The sequence below is a fragment of the Ammospiza caudacuta genome, chromosome 12 (assembly GCF_027887145.1).
Source record: "Ammospiza caudacuta isolate bAmmCau1 chromosome 12, bAmmCau1.pri, whole genome shotgun sequence".
Lineage (NCBI taxonomy): Eukaryota > Metazoa > Chordata > Aves > Passeriformes > Passerellidae > Ammospiza > Ammospiza caudacuta.
The window spans coordinates 9,791,250-9,811,279 of NC_080604.1; the positions used below are offsets into that span (position 1 = coordinate 9,791,250).

At 35.8% G+C, this 20,030-nt stretch overlaps 1 protein-coding gene across 1 annotated transcript in view; it reads right to left on the reverse strand.

Moving 5' to 3' along the window:
• The window catches only part of ERC2 (ELKS/RAB6-interacting/CAST family member 2), a 318,526-nt gene that overhangs the window by 23,882 nt on the left and 274,614 nt on the right, over positions 1–20,030 (reverse strand). The window contains exons 18-19 of the mRNA XM_058812979.1: positions 17,948–18,095; positions 4,563–4,694 (exon numbers count right to left, since the gene is read on the reverse strand). Of these exons, the coding sequence (XP_058668962.1) occupies positions 4,563–4,694; positions 17,948–18,095 (280 nt within the window). The remainder of the gene's footprint in view (positions 1–4,562; positions 4,695–17,947; positions 18,096–20,030) is intronic.

The following is a 20,030-nucleotide window of genomic DNA, read 5'->3' on the forward strand; positions in this document are numbered from 1 at the left end:
ATTCAGAAAACTCTTAGGAGATTAGGAACACTGTACATTTTATTTCTTTAAAAATCTCCAGTACTATGGAAAGTAAGAAGACTTGACAGTTGTTATAATCATCAGGATTGGCAATAAAATCTAAAGTATGAAAATTATGCAGATATTATACCTCCAGTCCTGCACTGTGTTAATGCAGAATCAAGTTATTCCCTATGACCTCTCCAATAGCCTCATTTCCTATTGAGAATGCCATCAAACTAACTTAATCTAAGACATACTCGTGCCAGATTACCTACACTTTTTTCCTGTAGAAATGCCACTTTTAATTTCATAATCAATTAAAGTTTTTTACTAAGCAGTCCATAAGCAGAATCTTGAACTTAGAACCTTGAACCACATCTTAATGTTCTCATGAAGTTGAAGAAGTCCTGGGTGATAAGCAAAGATTGCTGTTCATTATGTGGAGACTATCCTGGAGTTAGAGATTGGTCATACAAGTTGAGGACTGCAAGGACTTTGAACAGGGAGTAAAAAATCCCCAGAGAAATGACCAGTAAGTGAATATGGGTGACTAGAGCCTGAAATTCAGAATTGGGAACAGACAGGGAGGGACTGAGAGGCTCCTGAGATCAGAAAAGCAAAGGGAGCGAGAGGCAACAAATTGACCAGAACTGCGGCTAGCAGGGCAGAATTCTCTGTTGGCTGGTAACTCGCAGGGCTGCTCCCGTACTGAAAGGACACAACTGACAGAAGGAGGGCTGCCCAGTGAGGCAGCTGTGGCAGGGAATACAAACGTGCCGATTCATAACAACCTCCACCAGCAATTTGCTTGAGCAAAGAGAGCATACAGTCACTGGTGTGACACAAGCAGGCACTTCCTTCAAAACATTTTCTATAAAAGGGAGAAACTGAAAGATGATGCGGGCAACTGAGGCCAAGGCAAAAAGGTTTTAAGGAAAAATTATGTAGAGGTGAAAAATACAAGAGGCAGGGAGCTGGACAGTTTGGTTTGGGGGAAAGTCTGTGCTGTGGGGCAAGATAGCTGCTAAATCTGGAAGTTCCAATTTATTTAGACATGGGTTTTTTTTGTTTCAGGTAACTCCTGGATGCAACAATCCAGATTAGATTACTGTAATGCACTCTACAAGGGACTACATACTACAACTCCTTGGAAACTGAAGCTAGAGCAAAATGCTTATTCAGCTCATTTTCATTCTAGGAGTATTACACCCGCACTTCAGGATACACACTGACTGCCAAAATGTTTCCAGGTGGAAATTAAGAAAGATTGCCAACTCTCAAGCCAAAACTGAAGAGAATAAATTTAAGTTTTTGTGCAAAGCTGCAAAATTATCTTTTTTTTTCTTGTTTTTTTAAAGACTAGTAAAATATTGTATATATATGTTACTGACATGGCAGCACTCAATCTCCTGAAATTTATTTATGTCAAATAAAAATCAGATGTACTAAAATAACCAGAAATCACATCATGACCAACTGTAAAAAACCATTTGTATGGGCAGATGAGAGAGTCTTCCAACTCTTTATGAAGTTTCCTTACAACTGGACCAGAGTTAGGTCCAGACAAGAACGGCAAAAAAAGGTCACCATCTATGCCTCTCCCTAGAGAGCAAAAAAAGAGGGAATAAAGGCTATAAGTGTCTGGACATTTGTCTTTGTTCCCTAGCAGCAGCCAGAAGACCAAAACATATCCATTGTATCTAAAAAAAGGTGCTCAACAAGCTCCTTCAAGAGAAGTCAGAGATCCTGGTCTTCACTAAGACTAGAGTCATTCTGTCACACGCTGCCCACAGCAGAATAGGAAATTAGCTAAGAGTTATAACAAAAATATAATCATTAAAAAATGTGAATACCTGAAGAGGAATAGTCACATACCTAGAATCTGTGTGTAATGTTGAATGGGAAATGCAGGTTTCTATGGCACACAGCAATCAAATTGCTGCACAAATGAATGTTGTAAAGAGGGGTAAATAACAACATAAAAAGTAAAGAGAAAAATAAAATCCATGATTGAAAAATGTAAGATAAAGCAATGTCTAGAGTTCACTCATTATTACCCTTGACTGTGCTGTTCCCAAAGGTTATTTCAGCAAGGGTTTTGCTAGGAATCTCCTATTTGCTTTCTTTACAAGTAAACATTTGCTGGGCTAATCCATTGTTCACAGTCTGTGGAAATTTTGGGATGACAGCACTTCAGGGGAACACCTATTTTGTGTCCAACACAAGCTGAAACAAAGCTCTATTCATCTAACCTGTTCTTAGAAACCTCCAAGAAAGGACCTTCCATTACATGTATATGAAAGAATGTCCACATTGTGTTTCCACTTACAGATTCATTAGACTCATAGTGAAAAAGTTTTCTTTTTAAAAACTAACCTAGTTATTCCTGGCAAAATTAAATTTACTGCTCCTAGCCTTTCTCCATTGGGCACCGGAATACAATTGATCATCGTCCTTTTTACAACAACATTTTATGTATTAGAAGACTTATGTCTCCTCTTTGGTACTTTCTAGACTAAACAAACCATGTTCTTTAAGCCTTCCCCACAGGTCATGTTCTCTAAAACTTCTATCACTCTTGTTGCTCTCCTTCTGTCCCTTTCTACTTTGTCTATGTTTCCTAAAGCATAGAGATCAGAACTGTAAACAGCTTTTCAGATGAGCTCTCTCCAGTGCTCCAAGGAACAGAATAATTGCTTCCTGCTTCTTCTTCAGTATTATATCTATCCTAGAATTAGATCCAACTTCACTGCAATGGTATTCCAGATACTATACCTCCAGTATAACAGATTCCTTTCTCCATGCTATTACCTCAATAGCATATGTGACTTCTCCCCTGTAAGCAGACTTGTCTTTGCCGAATCTCAAATTTCAAATTCTAGACTCTCTCCAGTTTATCAAGACTGGAGCAGCTTATTGAGCAGTTTGACTGCTCCTGCTGTGCTTGGAGCTTCTTACATCTCTATACATGACCAACAATACTAATGGCATTTCGATTTCACCACTGAAATAATCTCTAAATAAATACTCCACGGTCAGATAAAGGACAGACCTCTTTGGAATCCTGCGGTAACTGGCCCTCCTGCCTGAAAATGAGCAATAGAAAATTTGTCTATAGGTTGCACACCCATGTCATGGCAATCTCATAATTATTTAAATTTAAAAATACAATTTTAATTAAAGCTTTTATTATTGGAATTAATTTTACATTATTTATTAATTACATTGCAAAATTATATATTTATTTGCATATTACAAATATCTGGTGGGACAGCGTAAAACACCCGATGAATTAAGAGCGATCACTTTCTGCTTTAACCACAAAACCAGTTCCCTATCAAATTAGATTTGCTTGATTTAATTTTCCTTGGCAAATTTAAGCAGACTAAATATAGGATGGGTATGCTGGACATGCCTTCTTTTTTAGAGAATGGCCCAAAACTATCACCTAGGAAAAAAGCTGAGTACAAGCGCTAGTAAATACTAGTAAAATAGCTACTATTTCATGTGCTCTATCTCTAATCATGCACCTATTTCCACTATTCATATAACATCTCAATGTTCTTGAATATGCTTTAATACTGACTTTCATTATGCTTCTTATCCATTCTCCTCCCTGAATAAGCTGTTACCATGCATTGAAAAGCACTTGACTAAATGTTAACTCTCTTACATTTTCTTGAGCCTCAAATTTCTTTCACAGGTGCAGGTTTCTTAAATAAGTTGAAAACAGTGTCTAGGTTTCAGTAACACTGTGGTGGTTATTACCTGTTTTTTCACATCTCTTGCCTTCACTTTGGCTTTTTTATCCTTCCGTTCCTTGCAGAAAGCCAATTTTTTTTTTTTATTTTACAGATATTTCCATACAATTTTCCCTTCTTTTATAAACTCGGCCAACTTATCTCTGTTAATCAGAAACAGAACCAAACCAAGACAGCAAGTCCTTAATTCCCTTCTCCTCTTTCTGACAGAAAAAGTTCTTCTTAACATGTTCCAAGAATTCAAAGGATTATGTATTATGTTGTTCAGGTTTATAGTTTGTGTTTTGGGGTTTTTCAATTTGCATTAGTATCCAAGAAATCATGTTTTCTCATTCTTACCTGCTCTTGACTAATATAATTCCTTTGGTCACTGTGTAAAAAAAGTGTAATTTGCCTCTTATTCTCCTCCTCCCAATTAAGTAGTCTATCATACATCCCCATTATATTTTCATCCTTGTTTTTCACTTTTATTTCCACCCAGACATTATGAACTTATAACCTAGTTTAGTATCAAAAAATGATTTTTCATATAAAAGCAATGTTAAATTAGTACTCAGGCTCCTTCATCTGAAAATGAGTTACTTGTTTCTACAGACTGTTTTTCTACTCCAGAAAAATAAGGCTCCAAACAAAAAGCCAAAATTTTAAACTATTTCAGGATGGAAATAAAGACCAGAGCTATTAGCTTCAGTTCAAGGAACGCATCGTTGCTTATTAGATCTTTGGAAAATTTATTTTATTCTGAAATAGCAAAACAACAAAGTTATAAAACTGAGGGTGAAGAAAGAGGTGACCAACCTGATCTGGAGAGGGTCTGTGGTTGTGTTGTGTCCTCCCAGGAGACCGATGGTGGTGGTGGTGGTGATGGTGGTGGTAGTGGTGATGGTCATCATCATAGTTATCTGCCATCAGCTTCATTCTGTTTTGTGTCTGTTTAAAATGTAAAGCAAGACAATTTTATTGCATGTTGGAATGTATTATTCGGACAGTGTTTTAGGAATCACTCAGCTCTGGGGGTTTTTTGGGAGTTTTTTTGAGCTGGAGGATCTAAGAATAGAAATCCAGACTGCTGGCTCACAAAGTAAAGGAAAGAGAAATAGAGAAATCAAGTATGTGAACACATCCTCTGTTTCAGCTTTCACATCCATAGAATGACATGAAGAAGTCAGAAAAGTAAATGATGACAGATAATGTGTTTGAAAGGCAAAGACATTCAGCTTTTCTAAATGTATTATTTTAGAGCGGTTTCCTATTTTTCCAGTCTAACATTATGTCTTAGCAATTGACTTCTTAAATCTCTCTGAAAGGAACATTAAGTGTACCTCAAACATTTACAGTTGGCTACCAAGGCATGTCAGCAACAACCATGAATAGCTCTAGAAGTTCTATTTTGGGTAATTTATTTTAATTCTACACCACGATCGCCCTGCTAAACAATAAGTAAAATGAATCTGAAAACTAAGTGATAGAGACACAGGCACTTAGAGAAATAAGTGATTATGGAACTTGACACACTACTGAATGGAAGTAAGTTAAAGATATAGATCTTGAAAAAGAGATCAACACTTCAGCTACAGCTGTGTACAGATAATAAAATCTATGTCACCATGGGATAACAAGATACAATGCTGCTCTTTATCACTATTACAATTATTCCATACCATGAAATACAAAGACTTGAATAATTCAAACTTTGCTCATAACACCAAAAATATCTTTCTACCAATAGTCTGACACCAATAGATACAGTTGTTATTTTTTTGTGATACCAGGACTGAAGACTCTCTCAGGCAAACCTCTTAAACTGCTATCAAGTTTTAATTAATTTTGCACTAACAAAACCCAGAAAAAAATGGTGTAAACTCACAAAGATCTCTTCCAAAATTAAAATAATCAGTTGGAGGCATATACAATTAATACCACACAGATGTCTGAAGGAAAGATAGCAGTCTTAGCTCACTTGATACCATGCTCCAAGGCAGGAGGATTCATGGCAACCCCACTGAGGATGGGAGCTAAACACATTGCCCAGGACTTTGCCCAGATTAATGAGCTCCAAAGGACCAAGAGAAGCAGACGAATTTGAACACAATTCATTTGTTCAGTATGTCCCCATATTAACTGGTCTAACTGCCTTCCAATGCCAAGTGCCCATGAGATAACTCGTGTCACATATCTAGGATGTGGTAGATTTACTTCCAGGATAATTTGCCATAATTTGATTTTCCTTCAACAACAATTCTATATGAAAGTGTCTGTTTGGAAAATTTCACTGGCAAGTATATTTTCATGTAAAACTCAGAGACTGCTATTAAATTCCCCAACTTTAATGTTTTTTGCTGAAGTTGAAAAGGGATTTGAAAAAAACAAGCAAACTAAATATTCATATTACATAATATTTCAAGTATAACACAGTCTAATGGCAGGAAAACAGCCACAGAATCCTAGGAAGTCCTGATGTACCTGTTCAGCAATTAATTTTTTTCAGTTGTAACAATGTTTCTCAAGCACTTCGCATGATGCTCAATAAAGGATCAGAGAAAACTGCTTTACAGGAGAGGAGCTGTAATCAGTTTCAGTAGAAACAACCAACTAACCCAACCAAATCCTCAAGGAATCCACAACAACAAAACAGAGAAAACATCACAGGTCAGATGTGCACTATTAGACTTTCTGAGCATCTCCACGGCACTCTAAGAGCATTTTCTCAGTACAGAGCGAGAAGAACCAGCACAGTTGGAAATATTTTATTTTCTCCCAAATACAAAGATGGAAGCGAGCAACTGAATGAATTTCAGTTGTGACTTTCTACTGATTTTGATAAAAAGATCATCTCAGTCTGAATCACCATGGTTGTCTGTTTGTCTTTAGATTCAAAGAGGAAGGGCTTTTGAACAAAAGAGTGGAAAAGATGGAGAATTAATAGCCAAATAATAAGCCACTTACTATAAACACTGTCATACCCTGCCTCTTTGGGGAAGCTCCTAAAACTTTATTAGTTTATTTTCTTATCAATGAACAGCCTTAAATTTCCTACCTTTCAACTATTCCATAAAGAATGCAAAAGTTAAACAAGATGAGATATGCAATCCTAAAAGTGTCCTTTGTAATGAGGTGTTGGGGATTAGGCGTGTCATGGGATAAGAACTGTAAATGAATGATGTCATCTTTCTAATTTGGTGCTGAAATATAAATAAACTACTTCTTATGTTTCTTCCTTTTGCATGCCAGATTGCAGTAAAATGTGCACAAAGAAATGTTAATGCTCTAGTAGCCTTCCTTTAGTGTGCCTCTACTGGCAGCACAATATACGAGAAATATGAAATGAGAATTTCTTTTCCACTCAAGTAACTATCAAACCATCTAAAGTTCATCAAGACTTGTAACTGCCATCCATTTCTTAAAATGATGCAACTTATCTGGCAAAAGAATACTTTAAAAAGCTTTTTGTTTTTATTTGTTAGCTCTTTAACTGATAGCAGATACGATTTTGATGTTCTGTTTGCCTTTGCTTTAGCTAGTCCTAGTGCTATACTTCTACACTGGAAATACCTGTATTTTCCAGGTATGCTTAGCTTTGGCTTAACAAGTACAAACACCTTATGATTTCAAACTTTTAAAAGCAAGATTTTTGAGGAGGACAAGCAGGAGGATTTCTGGAGAAGAACCAAAGTAAAGCTGTCCTGAGGAACAATACAATCCTTTTCACATCCTTCTAAACAAAAATCTGTAACATCACTTCTGTTTTCTCCCTTTGCCAGCTTTTGATATTTAGGAGGCTTTGAAATGTCAACTATATTTTTATTTGAGGAAGGAGTTAATTAACCACATTGGAATTTGTTCAGGACCCCAGGGCTTCACACCCCTACACCTACATACAGGCACACAGCAAGGTGTGTACGTGTTGGGACACTGGTTTATCAGCCAGAGGAAAATCCTCCTGGTCTGGGTGCCAGAGCAGCACATCCAGGGACTGCTCCAGGGCCACCTGAGAGGGGAAATAGCACACAGTGACCTGGCAATGCCATCACTTCCTGCAACACCTTCAGCATGCCTGAAAAGTTCCTATTCAAGGACAGCCAAGACCTTTTCTTACATTTCTTTAGAAAGCACAGAACATCACTCAATACTGATGTTTCTGGATGATCAAGAAATTGAATCTTGAAATATACAATAAATGAAAATTAGAGTGGTGATCACACATGCATTCAAATTGTTCAATATCTAATGTGCACCACTGGTTACTCCGCACTATTATCTGAAATAGTTCTATTGCACAAGTCAAACTTGTATTCACATTCTCCTCTCACACCTGAAAATGGGGTTTCAAAAAATTTACATAGCCACAGCTCAGCCAACAGTTCTTTCTGAAAATGTCTAGAGAACAACAGGCCTTCCCACACCTGAGAAGGAATAAGTTTTAATTTGGATTTATACTAGAAAAGAAAAACATGTGAACTTGTAAAATGCAACAATTAATTAACTCTATCTCCTAAAGACCATGTACGGCCTTATTAGTTCCAGCCTAAACAGTGTCCTCAGATTTTTTTTTGCTCTTAATTTATTGACTCCATTCAAAAAATACTGCATCCATTTTGAAATAAAGGAATGATCAAGGAATTAAAAGCAGCTCAGATCTACTTGCACAGGTATATTAACCCTTAGGGCTTGAAACACTTGTCTTTGATCATTCAATATCACTATTTGCTAAGCTGTCAAGGTCATGAATGGTATGTGAAACTGAATTTTTAACCCATTTACCAAAGAATTTATGACCTAGCACTGCAAGAAAACTGACAGATATTTCTTGTCCTCCTAAAAGTCTGTTGAGTTTAAGGAAGGATATACCAAAGTGAAATGAAAGTCTTTGATTGACTGGTAACAGACTAAATAGCTTAACAGCAATCTGTAACTGTAAAACTGTAATATTAAAACTGTCTTTTACAAAATATTTTAGCAAGGTGGCAATAGGGAACTATGCTTTCATCTGTCATCTGGATCAAGTTAACAATGAAACTCTCATGAATGAGGTTCAAATGAGGAAAAATAGTAAGATTTGTTGCTCTGGGATATAGGTGTAATACAATTCAATAGCTATTACTTTCCTTTGGATTTTCTTCTCAATCTCTCTTCATTTAATGGAATTTGAAATATTTCCAGAATATTCACTTTCAATAGGGTAGGATTTTTCCCTGTATGAGAAGGAGGCAGATATAAGGCCTGCAGGCTGTCCTGGAGCTATACTGTGGTATAAGTCTAAAAGCACAAAATTTAAAATCTAGAGACCCACATTCTAGGTTTGATTCTGCTACGGCCTCTTGTTGTCTTTAATGACACTGAAACTCTTTTTCTTGCAATCCCACTGTTTGAAAATAATTCCACATTCTAATTCCACATTCCAATAATTCCACAAAAAACGCTGAAAACTTCATGAGGCAGGCCTTTAGTTCTATTCTTCATAATTTTTAATAACAGGTGATTTTATCCAAGCTTTTCTTCTCTGAGACAATATTTTAGAAAACAGAAAAGGGCATTGATCTAAGAGAATTGCATTCTCCAGACTACAGAATTCACCAAGTTTATCCAGAGGCTGCACGAAGGAATTATTGGAATGAATTTAGATTTAATAAAAGCATGTGCAACTGCAATTGGTTTTCCTGTATGAATTCAATGCTCCAATCCTGAGTTGCATTAACAGAGGATTAACAAAATGTTTGCTAATTAAGCCAGCTCTGGCCTTATGCTCTCCAAATAAAATCAGTTTTCACATTAGAACAATATTTTTACACATTCTTTGAAAATTGTCATCATCTGAAGACAAGGGAAGAATTTCTTACCATTTCCACTGCTGCACAATTCAGAAATCACAAACTGCCATGGAATACAATTTATATTGGATGTGCTATTTGGCAAGTTACAATTCATTAAATGTTGGACAGCAAACACTGTACTTGCCCTCACACACCCCTAAAGTTCAAGAAATTACACTTGTCACTTACAATCTTTTAAGTGACTATAAAAGTTTACTTTTATAAAAGTAAACTTTTATAAACTATAAAAGTTTATAAAATCATGACTTTATAGAAATGGTGTATTTTCTTATTAAAAAACCCCAAAATATTACAATAAAACAATTTACAGTACCACAGAGGAAGACAATCTTGGAAAGTAGCTACAAAAGGCATTTGAGAAAGCACCACAGAATCCCGTGCTTGTAATAATCCTTATGGTGACTTTTGATAACAAAAAAGTCATCACAAGCTACAAAAAAACCTGAAATGCCATGTAAAGCCTGTATTTCCAGAACTTTATTAAGTTCACTTATCCTTTTTTACTTTGTTTAAAAACCATCTTCAGCAAGTTTTCCTTTATTCCACTCCTGTTGTCTCATCTTAACTAAATATTTTTCTGAAATCAAAAAATAACAAGTTCAAGTTCCAACCTTGGAGCCTCTAAAAATCATCTTCAACCTCACTGTCATTGTTCCACCTGCTTTTAGCAGCTCAAGCCTGTAGAGATACCTGCATCCTGCATAAATGGTGTGAAAAGAAGCCAAAGAGTGAGATTGATTTGCCATCTAGAAAAATACTTCGGAGAGATTCCTTTGCAATGTTTCAGTTTAAACTTTTGCTATACTTTGGGGCACTGTTTCGCTAACTATCCAACTGTAAAAGAAAAGAAAATTCCAAGGCTATTGCTAGAAAGCCAAACCTTGAGACTGCTTCGTTTGTAAGGGCAGCACTTCTCTTGAATCCACACAATGAAATGAGTGAATTTCAACAAATTGTTAAAACACACCCACCAAGTATGGTTCTGACAGAAGGGTCCTTTTTCCACAAGCCAGAGGATCTTTTAACTTGTTATTGCTCTGAAGGATCTTTTGCCAGTATTACAGCTGCATGGAGGAAGTGGACTTAATAGACTGGCAGAAATTGTATTCATTTATGCTAATTATTCATTCCACTTTTAACAGTGTAATACTAACAACATCATGCTAATTATTTCCAAAATAAATTATACTCTTGTCTTAAATGAGTATAAATATACAATAATATTCAATTCAGGCTTCTTTGTTGCTTGTGCAGGAAGGTTTTGGACACCAAGAAAACTCCAATGAAAAAAAAATGATGTTAAGACACTCAGGTTTGCAAGCACTCATCAGTAAGTGAAAGATAACAAAAACACTGAAGTATGTTAACAAACCAGCAACTGCAAATGCTAAATAAGTATGATAATCATAACCTTATGGGTGTTGGAATGCATCACCATGGGGCAGTGTTATGTTTTACTGAGTGCTTTAATTATGCATTTTCTTTTTATAACATCCCTGTAATGTAATCTGTTCTTATATTCTTACTCTTAACTACATTTTAACCTGGCTTTGCTGATTTGTTTCCTGCCTCCATTGAAGAACACAAATTTTTCCCTGTTAAAATTCCAAATGGACTAATAAGCATGTTTTTCTTTTCCTGTAATAGTGTATGACTTGTCTTGGAAAGTGTGAGAGACAGGATGCATGCAGGCTCAGAGTGTGCATGATAGCACACTGCAGAAAAGCTTGGCTACTCTGCATTTAACTCTTTTTAGGTTGTACCTCATGAAGGATAAGACTGTTCCATGCAATGTAAGGGACACAGTCAAGTTTCCATGCTAAGAAAGTATGCATATTTTTCTTTTTCACATCTATATTTACTTAACTCACATGATGGCTTTACATTTAAAATTTGAATTAAACTTAGAATTCTTATCATCTCTAACATGTAACCCAGAGCAGTTCATGTTCAGGCCCTGTCTGCCCTCACAGGACAGAAAATAGGGTATTGACTATTTTCCAGATTTTCATTAAATCCAGAATTCCACCCAGGGAAAATACAAAACCAATTGCTGGACAAATTAATACTCTGACTTCTCTGCAGCAGCGCAAAGCAACTTCTACGTAAATCTTTTCAGAGACATAGGTCTGGTACTTTAGTGTTGAACCTAAGCATAGAAGATTTACAGACACTTCAGTCCTTTTATAATTAGAGCACTATTTAACTGGTATGAGCAACCATTACACCTGCTGCTTTGCAAGATGACAACATGTGACTGACTTACCCTGAAAGAAGCTAAAGCTCAGAGTAAGCCTCCCTCTTCACAAGCTGAAGGACAACAGCCTCCCAAACACCAGCTGGGATATTGGACACTTGGCACACAGAGACAGGCAGCACTTCCAAGTGCCAAGCAGACACTTATCTAAAGTACTGAGGCCAAATTTCAACTTTTCTGACACTTGTGATTACACAAAGCTATGCTGAATAGAACATGGACTGTCTGACTTTTTTTTGGGCATTCAGAATTCGTGGTTTTGAAGTCTTTTAAAGCTCTGAGAATTAAAAGTATGGCTTGAAGCGCAGGAAATATCTTGTAATAATACAGCATACTCAGTAATGTATAGGCTCAAGTCATGCTAAAGGTATTTGTCTGAGTCCTACTACTAACCTGGGTAATTACATAGAAGTATGTAAGAACATAGACACAAAGAAGTGGGTTAAAAAGCGTAATTAAAGCTCTGAAACTGAAGCTGCCTGAGGATATCTCAGGCCAGGGCCTACTAAAAACAGACAAGCAACGGAAGAAGGAGGGTTCCCTTTTTTCCTTTTTACAACAGGAAATAACTCATTAAAAAGATACTTCCCCATAATAATTATTGAAAACCAGACATGAATCAGAAACTTCAGCAGCTAAATAAGACCTTAGAAACTGCAAACCTCTGGTTAGTAGCACTGGTCATTTTTCACCATCTTTAATGTCTGATTAGTGAGTTTCAGCTTCAATTTTTACAATTTAAATACAAGCCCAGGTCTCCCATTTGTATCATATAGAAAATATACCTTAAGTTGAAATTACTACATTTATTCCATTGTATGCAACAAAAATTGCTAAATAAAATATTCATTTCAATACATTGGTTCTATATTTCAGTATGGACTGAAATGGTGATAGCATCACGCCACTGTCTTAATATGCTTAATAGAGACACCTTACAGATAGCTAGTTTCTTTTTGATGCTGGACTGTAAGAATTACCAGTTTTATCCACAATTACAGCATCAGAAATATCTGACACCCAGTTTTTACAGTTTTTTACTTTTTTGTTAATAGCTGGCTACTTAGCACTGCATTTGAGATCAAGCGTTAAACTACATTTAGTCTTATTATCATGGGGTACATTGCAGTAGAACATAAGGATTTGTTTAAAACATGTCAGATGGAGAAAATCCTTTTGGCTTGGAGTTCAGAGTGTTATAATGGAGATATTCACTATTCTTGTTTGATGTACTTAATAACCAATTTCACCAAGCAGGCCAGATCCAGAATTACAAAAGTTCCAGTGTTAATATATATATTATTTTATATCTGCATTGCCTACTTTTTCCATTTAAGATTTTCAGTCTCAGTGAAGTTAAAGCATTTGTCTGAACAAAGTTGTAGGATAAATTCAAGACCAGATTATCACCAGTGAAAAAAGATTTAGGTTGTGACACAGATCCTTCAAGAATCAAAAAACTCTGAATAGAGAACAAACAGAAACAGATTTTAAAGCAGGAAAGGGCTCATGTACCCAGCCTGTGGTGCTTTCAGAAGCTGACTGCTAAGGGCAAAAGAAGCCACTCTCATTGAAAAGGTTTGTGTAAAAATACCATGCAAAAGACTGGATTCCTAAGAGCAAAAGGAGGAAAAAGTCATACCATATCCAGCTATGACCCAAGTCTATCAAATTTTATAACATAAATTGTCAAGTCTTGCTGAGAATATGTGAAAAGTGTTATGAGAGCGCTGCCAACATATTCAGTATTTTTTCAACTGTTTTTCAGGCAAAGGCTTTTAGCTCCACTCACACATTGCCTTGCCTACCCTGTGCCCCTGCTGTGTAAAGCTGCAGGGAAAAGTGACACTCTGCACTTCCACCCCCACAGGAATCCACTGGGCAAAACTGAGATTCAATCCATTTGCAATGACTGTCATGATCCATGTGCAAAAACACAGATTAAAAAATCAGGTTAAAAATTAGGAGAATAAACCCCCATGTAAAGACATGCTGAAATATTACTTTAGATATTTCTAATTAATAGAAAAGTAAACTAAAATGGTTTTTAAGACAGTAAGGCCACTGAATGCTTTGTATTGACATAAATGGAATGTGAATAGCCACATGTAAAATCAGAGAGTAAAAGCCATTTTACTACATTTTTTGAGAACTTTTAAGGAAAAAGTAATCAAGCTGATTATGAAGTTAGTAGGACATCTATTCTTACCTGTTCAAAATAAACAAAGAACCTGTGTACCATAAGTGCAACAAAAATAAAATTATAACTTAAGGGTCTCAGACTTCTCTTTTGTTCACAATTAGGTGCTCAAAGCTTGAACAAGACCAATATTATGACTAATGGTAAACAGCATAAACTGAAGAGGTAAAAAAGCAGCAGAATGATCAATTATGTCTGCAGTACCCATGTGAATGGCTTCGTAACATGGATTCCACTCACTGTGCAATGATGCTGCACAATAAATGTCTTTCTGAAGCAGATCTGTGTAAACAACAGCAGCAATACAATAACAACAACAGCAATAACAACAACAACAAGAAAATTATGCGGTCCTATAATACACACACCTGTGAAACTGAAGGCAATCAGAAAGATTAAATTAGTATAGCATCAGAAACTGAAGCAACAGTGATTAGGAACCAACCCTAGAGCTGCTGCTGCTCACAAGTGCTGCAGATAACCATGTCTGTAGTGACACTGTGAAAAAACAGTGTGTGACTTTTCTGCTCCCATGCTTGTTAGACATACAGAGAGCTCAAATAAAATTAATTAATTAATTCAAAGTGCTGCAGAAAAATGTTTTGGGCTGCCAGAATAATCACAATCACAACAACTTCTAGAAATATTCTTTTTCTCATACAGTAAAATAAACCCTTTCAATATCATAAAACGTACAGTGAAATAAAGCTGAATTTATTTACCAGTGAAAATGCAATTTGGGGTATTTTGTTGCTCTTGAATGCTTGATGTCCCCACCATAATATCAGAGTAGCAAGGTTTCTAAAGTATTTTAGAACAGTATATGTAATGCAACATGCTGCCTACAATTCCACTTTACTCATTTGCTGCTGAAAGAGATTTTTTAAATATTTACAAGATAATTAGTAAGAAATAATTCTGTGTATTGCATGCAAGAGAAAATATTGCTAGCTGTTAGTTTGCTGAGGAAGTGTGATTACACACATTTTTTAAATTCCTTGATGGTTTCTCACCCTTTTTGCTGCATTAGCAATATGTTGATGTGATGAAATATAGAGCAGTGAACTAAAAAACTCTGCCAAACACCAGCTTTGCCTCTGGCCAGAGTATTCTGTACACCTGCAGCCCTGAAAGCACTGGAAGGGTTTCTAATTTCACGTTTTGAGAAGAAAAATAAAATGCTCTCAAGGAGCAAGAAGACCTTGCATTTTGGCCAAGTGCACTAACATTTTTGGCACTATATCCTACAAGTGAAAAGAGACAACTGGGACATTTTCTCTCAGTGTCCAAGGTCAGGATGAATCAGTAACATAGTGTCTTCTGCTCTTCCCAAAATCTCTTGAGAAGTTCTAAAAATTGACTTTGTAGCTAATTATTTCATGAAGGATTGCATCACTGTACAAATTTATCTAAAAATACCTTCTCAGAATTCTCCAAAGGAATCTTGGCCAGGGTGATTATGCACATTATGTAAGCACTCAGCCAAGCCCACATGGTAATTTTATTTAATACTGTATTACTGAAAGGTTTTTTTAAAGCCTACTACAAAGTTCTACAGCTCTCAAAATATAGCATTTGGTGTATGAATCAAAGCAATTCCGATGGTTTTGTTTTGCTGGGAGTGTATTACTATGCTTCCCAATTATTTAAGCAGTAAACAATAAATATTTAACTGACAGATTGCAACTGCTAAATTGTATTTAAACCATTGCAATTAAATGTTTGTTTCTTGTGATAAAATGTGTTTGCAACACAGAGGTCAGAATTATTACAACTAATTTTACAGCTGAATACACTGTGATACAAATAATTTTTCTAGGTTATCTAGGTTTTGACATAAAAACAATTCTTTTCTTCCAGCTTAAAAATAACAGAACTTTTACTTAAATTCACACAGTGGCAACCCATAAAAAGATGGCTCAACTCATTCATATAAATAACATTTTAATCTTTAAAATATGACATGCCTATCTGTAGCTTTATTAAAATAAATCATAAATATTCTCATTTCCTGACAAAGGCAGAATATTTCATTTCTCTAAGATGCCTCATTTTATTTTGCAGTGTGAAAAATTGTGACAAATTATTTTAAAATCAATGTCTTAATAGGGGTTTACAATGTATTTGACATTCACAAAGGCCAGAAATTATGGATATATATATAAATCTGAGAGGAATACAGATTTATTTTTTTTTTATCATGGACCAGCATGTTATTTTGCCTCTCAAAGCAAAAATTCCTCTTACAATATAGAAAAAGGATGAATGTAATGCTTTATGTTAATGTTTAGCATTATCTAGTGATTCATCTTTTAATATTTGTGAATATTTCTCCTTTGATGATCACATTAGGATGGAGAAGTTGGGCTTTTCTGAGTTCTCTCTTTCGGCAGTGTAGCAGCTGCGGAAATGGAGGATGGGACAAATAAGAGCAGAAGAAAACAAGCAATGCTGCAGCTGAACATCCACTGAGGTTCTTGAGAATCAGGAACAGCTCGAGAGGGAGCATCTCTCAAGGAAAGAGAGGAACTGAATCACACAGGGGAATCTGCCCCTGGCCAGCACAGCCAGAGCAGCCTTTGTGCTGGATGCACATGAGAAACCTCTGGGGTAGACAGTGGTTCTCCCCAGAGGGATTAAAGAAGCATGAGTGAAGTCTACAAGCTCTATTATCAGATAATTCTTAAGTGTAATAAAGGGGTGACCTAGTTAAACCACATTCCTGTTCCTGGTGACTCTTTTTTTGTGGTGTCTGAGATAACAGGGAGATTATTTTGGCATCAATTTAATCTAGTTAAATAGCTTTACTGAAGATCTTTATCGCTATAAATAATGGAGGTATTTGAAGTATTTGGTTACAATTCTAACTGAAGTTCTCCAACACAATGCTTCTCTAGCAATCTTCTTCCTTCTCTCTGTCTGAAGAAACCCGTCAATGTTTTGAACACTTTCCAGCAATAGCTTAAAGGTACAACACCAAAACAAAACAAGCACAACAACAAAACAGTTGCTCAGTTCTCTGATGAACATTTTCTAAATACCCATGATATTTAAAGGTATCATGGAACATGGCAAAGGGGTGTATTCATTTACTCTTCAGTAACCTAAGATGAAGGTAAAAAAGGGAGATGTCTAAAAAAAATAAGCACCCTCTCTTTTCCAAAGAGAACCAAAACAAAAATCCCTAAAATTATTTGGAATTCAACATCATCTACTCTGGTGCAGCACAGTGGGATGAAGTGATAAAAAGCATGAAGCATATCTCCCTATTTATCATATAGATTTTGATGAAAAGTATCCTGAGCAGCTGATTGACCTGGTGACAATTGCATCATTGCCAGAACATATGTGATAATATCTGTTTCTAGAGGGGTTTTTAACTAAGTGGTTTTATTTAAACCTCAAATTACTTATAGTGTTGAAGACACAGTGATTTTTACCCATTTGAGAATTCACTTCAAGGATAATCACAATTTCTAGATACCCTCTCAGAAAGCCTGAAGCCTTCTGAAAACACAATTATTTTACAACAGATAAGCAAATAAGTGAACAAGAGTAGGTTAAAAAGAGTCCAGAGAATGGACAGATCTTGATTTTTGCAAAGAGCATCTGCTGTCCTCTTTCACAGAATTAAGAAGGCTGGGAACTATATGAAGAGGGAAAACAAAATGTATTGGCTGCATATAATGTGAGCCAAGTAAATGTGCAGCTAATTCTTAACAACTCCAGAGAAGCAATAAAAACTTAAACGGAACACATCCTACTTTGTGTAACTGCTGACACGGGTCAGACCTGGCTTGAACCCTTCCAAAAGGACATCAGCATAAAACAGTACAAATGGAAATAGTGCCAGTTTTCTGTTTCCATGAAAGTATGAAAAGTAAAGTCTCCCCACCTGCTGTTTTAACTGATGTACTAATCTGTCCTTCTCTCGTTTTAGAGCCATTACTTCATCTTGAGTCTTCTTTTTCTTTGAAGCAGACAGCTCAAGCAAGGCAATATTTGCATCTTTTTCACTAATTGCAGCAAGCAAAGCTTCCTGTCTGATAAAATAAATAAAATTAAAATTGTTAAATTCTCATTTAAAACAGATATATACTGCTATACCACACTATGTGAGATGTTTCTTTCAATCACTAGGAGAATAATCACCTACCTTCTGAACACTTTAAATAGCAAACACTGTCAGGTCTAACCAAATAATGAAATAAACTAATTAGCCAAAAATTTCTCTTTATAGACTTTTCATTATTTGTTTTATCAACCATTTATCTCAGTCTATTTTACTACAATATGATATCTAACAATAGTTCTGTGCAATGTCTTGCTTTTTTCAATCTTTGATTTTTTTTTTAATTCACTTTCCTGAATTCTAGAATACCTTACACAAATCTCTTTTGACTTATGCAGATCATAGAGATTAAATAATAGAAAGCAGATAAAACCAATTTTTATATTATCCTGTTAACTTGGTACTTTAGGGTTCTCAGTGCAGGAATCTCTGGACATCTTCCTCATATTTACTTACATGTTTTCCTATGTATTTTGTGGTAGATAGGGACAGGCGTTCGGAAGATTACATGATGTAACGGAGAGGCAGGACCCCCTGTTCCCCTAAGATAAGGAACCACCCTAGAAAGCAGCCCCCTAACAGCAGAGCCAGTAATTTTCCATTCCACACCCAGTAACTTTGGACCCCTGGTAACTTTCCACTCCTTACTAACCATAGTAATGTGGTTAGTACTAACCATAGTAATGTGGCTAGTAACCATAGATAGTAGAGACAGACCCCCCTGTGACGTAGAAGACCCCCTTAGACTATAAAACCCCAAGAGAAGAGTTAATAAACGCCTTTTGACCATCCACCACATTGGTGTTTGCGTGCTCATTGGCCCGAGCGACCCTGGAGAGTTCGGGTCGCCTTGCCTTATACCAGAAGGCAACAGTATTTATTATTATTTGCTGCGTCAACACAAAATATATTTCTAAAAGTAAAATACTAGGTTTTTTGATTTGATTGTTCATGAGAAATCATTTCCTGTGTATTCTTGTACCGCCAGTTTTAGAGAGCAAACAATCTTACAGCACTCAAACATGGGATGGCAGAGACACTCACAGGGGTACATCACAAATAGTTTGTGAGGAGGTAAGACAAAGGCAATTTTTTACAACATGCAGTTGAAAGCACAGATCTTGCAGTGTCTTATACCCTAAAATGCTCATGCTCTGGCAAGGCCATAATCTGTCCTTTAATTTCATAAATAAAAGAAATATATTCACCTTCTGCAATGTACTCGGTGACAGACTATGACTTATCAGCCAAGAAAGAGCACATAATACCTAATAGCTTTTAGAAAAGAATATGTTATGGCCTGTGCCTTTTCCCAGAACTATATAAGATCAATCATTAAAAAATAAACAGGGATAAATGAATCATAAATTAACCTTAGGCTCCAAGTGCTAATAAATGTAAGAATACGGCTCATGAACTTCATACAGTCAAGGTGAGCTAAAAGTTTGGAATTCTCACAGTCCTTTGCTTGCCAGCAAAAATGTCAAGAAAGTTATTTCACTTTTATTTCAAAGTTCCTAATGTATTAATATAAATATTTATAGGACAATATTTCTGATGGAGTCAAAGGAAAACAACCCATTTATTTTAGGCGAAGTTATGCGACATGGATCAATTTTAGATAAACAGTTGCATTTTATTCATACACTTTAATAGTCTCATTTATTATTCTGTCTTGTTCATTCAAATCTCAGTTAAATGATGTTTAAAAGAAAATTCTGTAGGACTCCAACAGTCTTAATTTAAATTATAGTTATGAATTATTTTAAATAATCAATATTACACAAAAAATATATATCAGAGTGCTGCATATCCACAATGTTAATTTGAAATGAAATATAGGTACATTGTTTTTCTACAAACCTCATAATAATGCATAAAAATTGTTGTGTAGTGATTTGTAGAA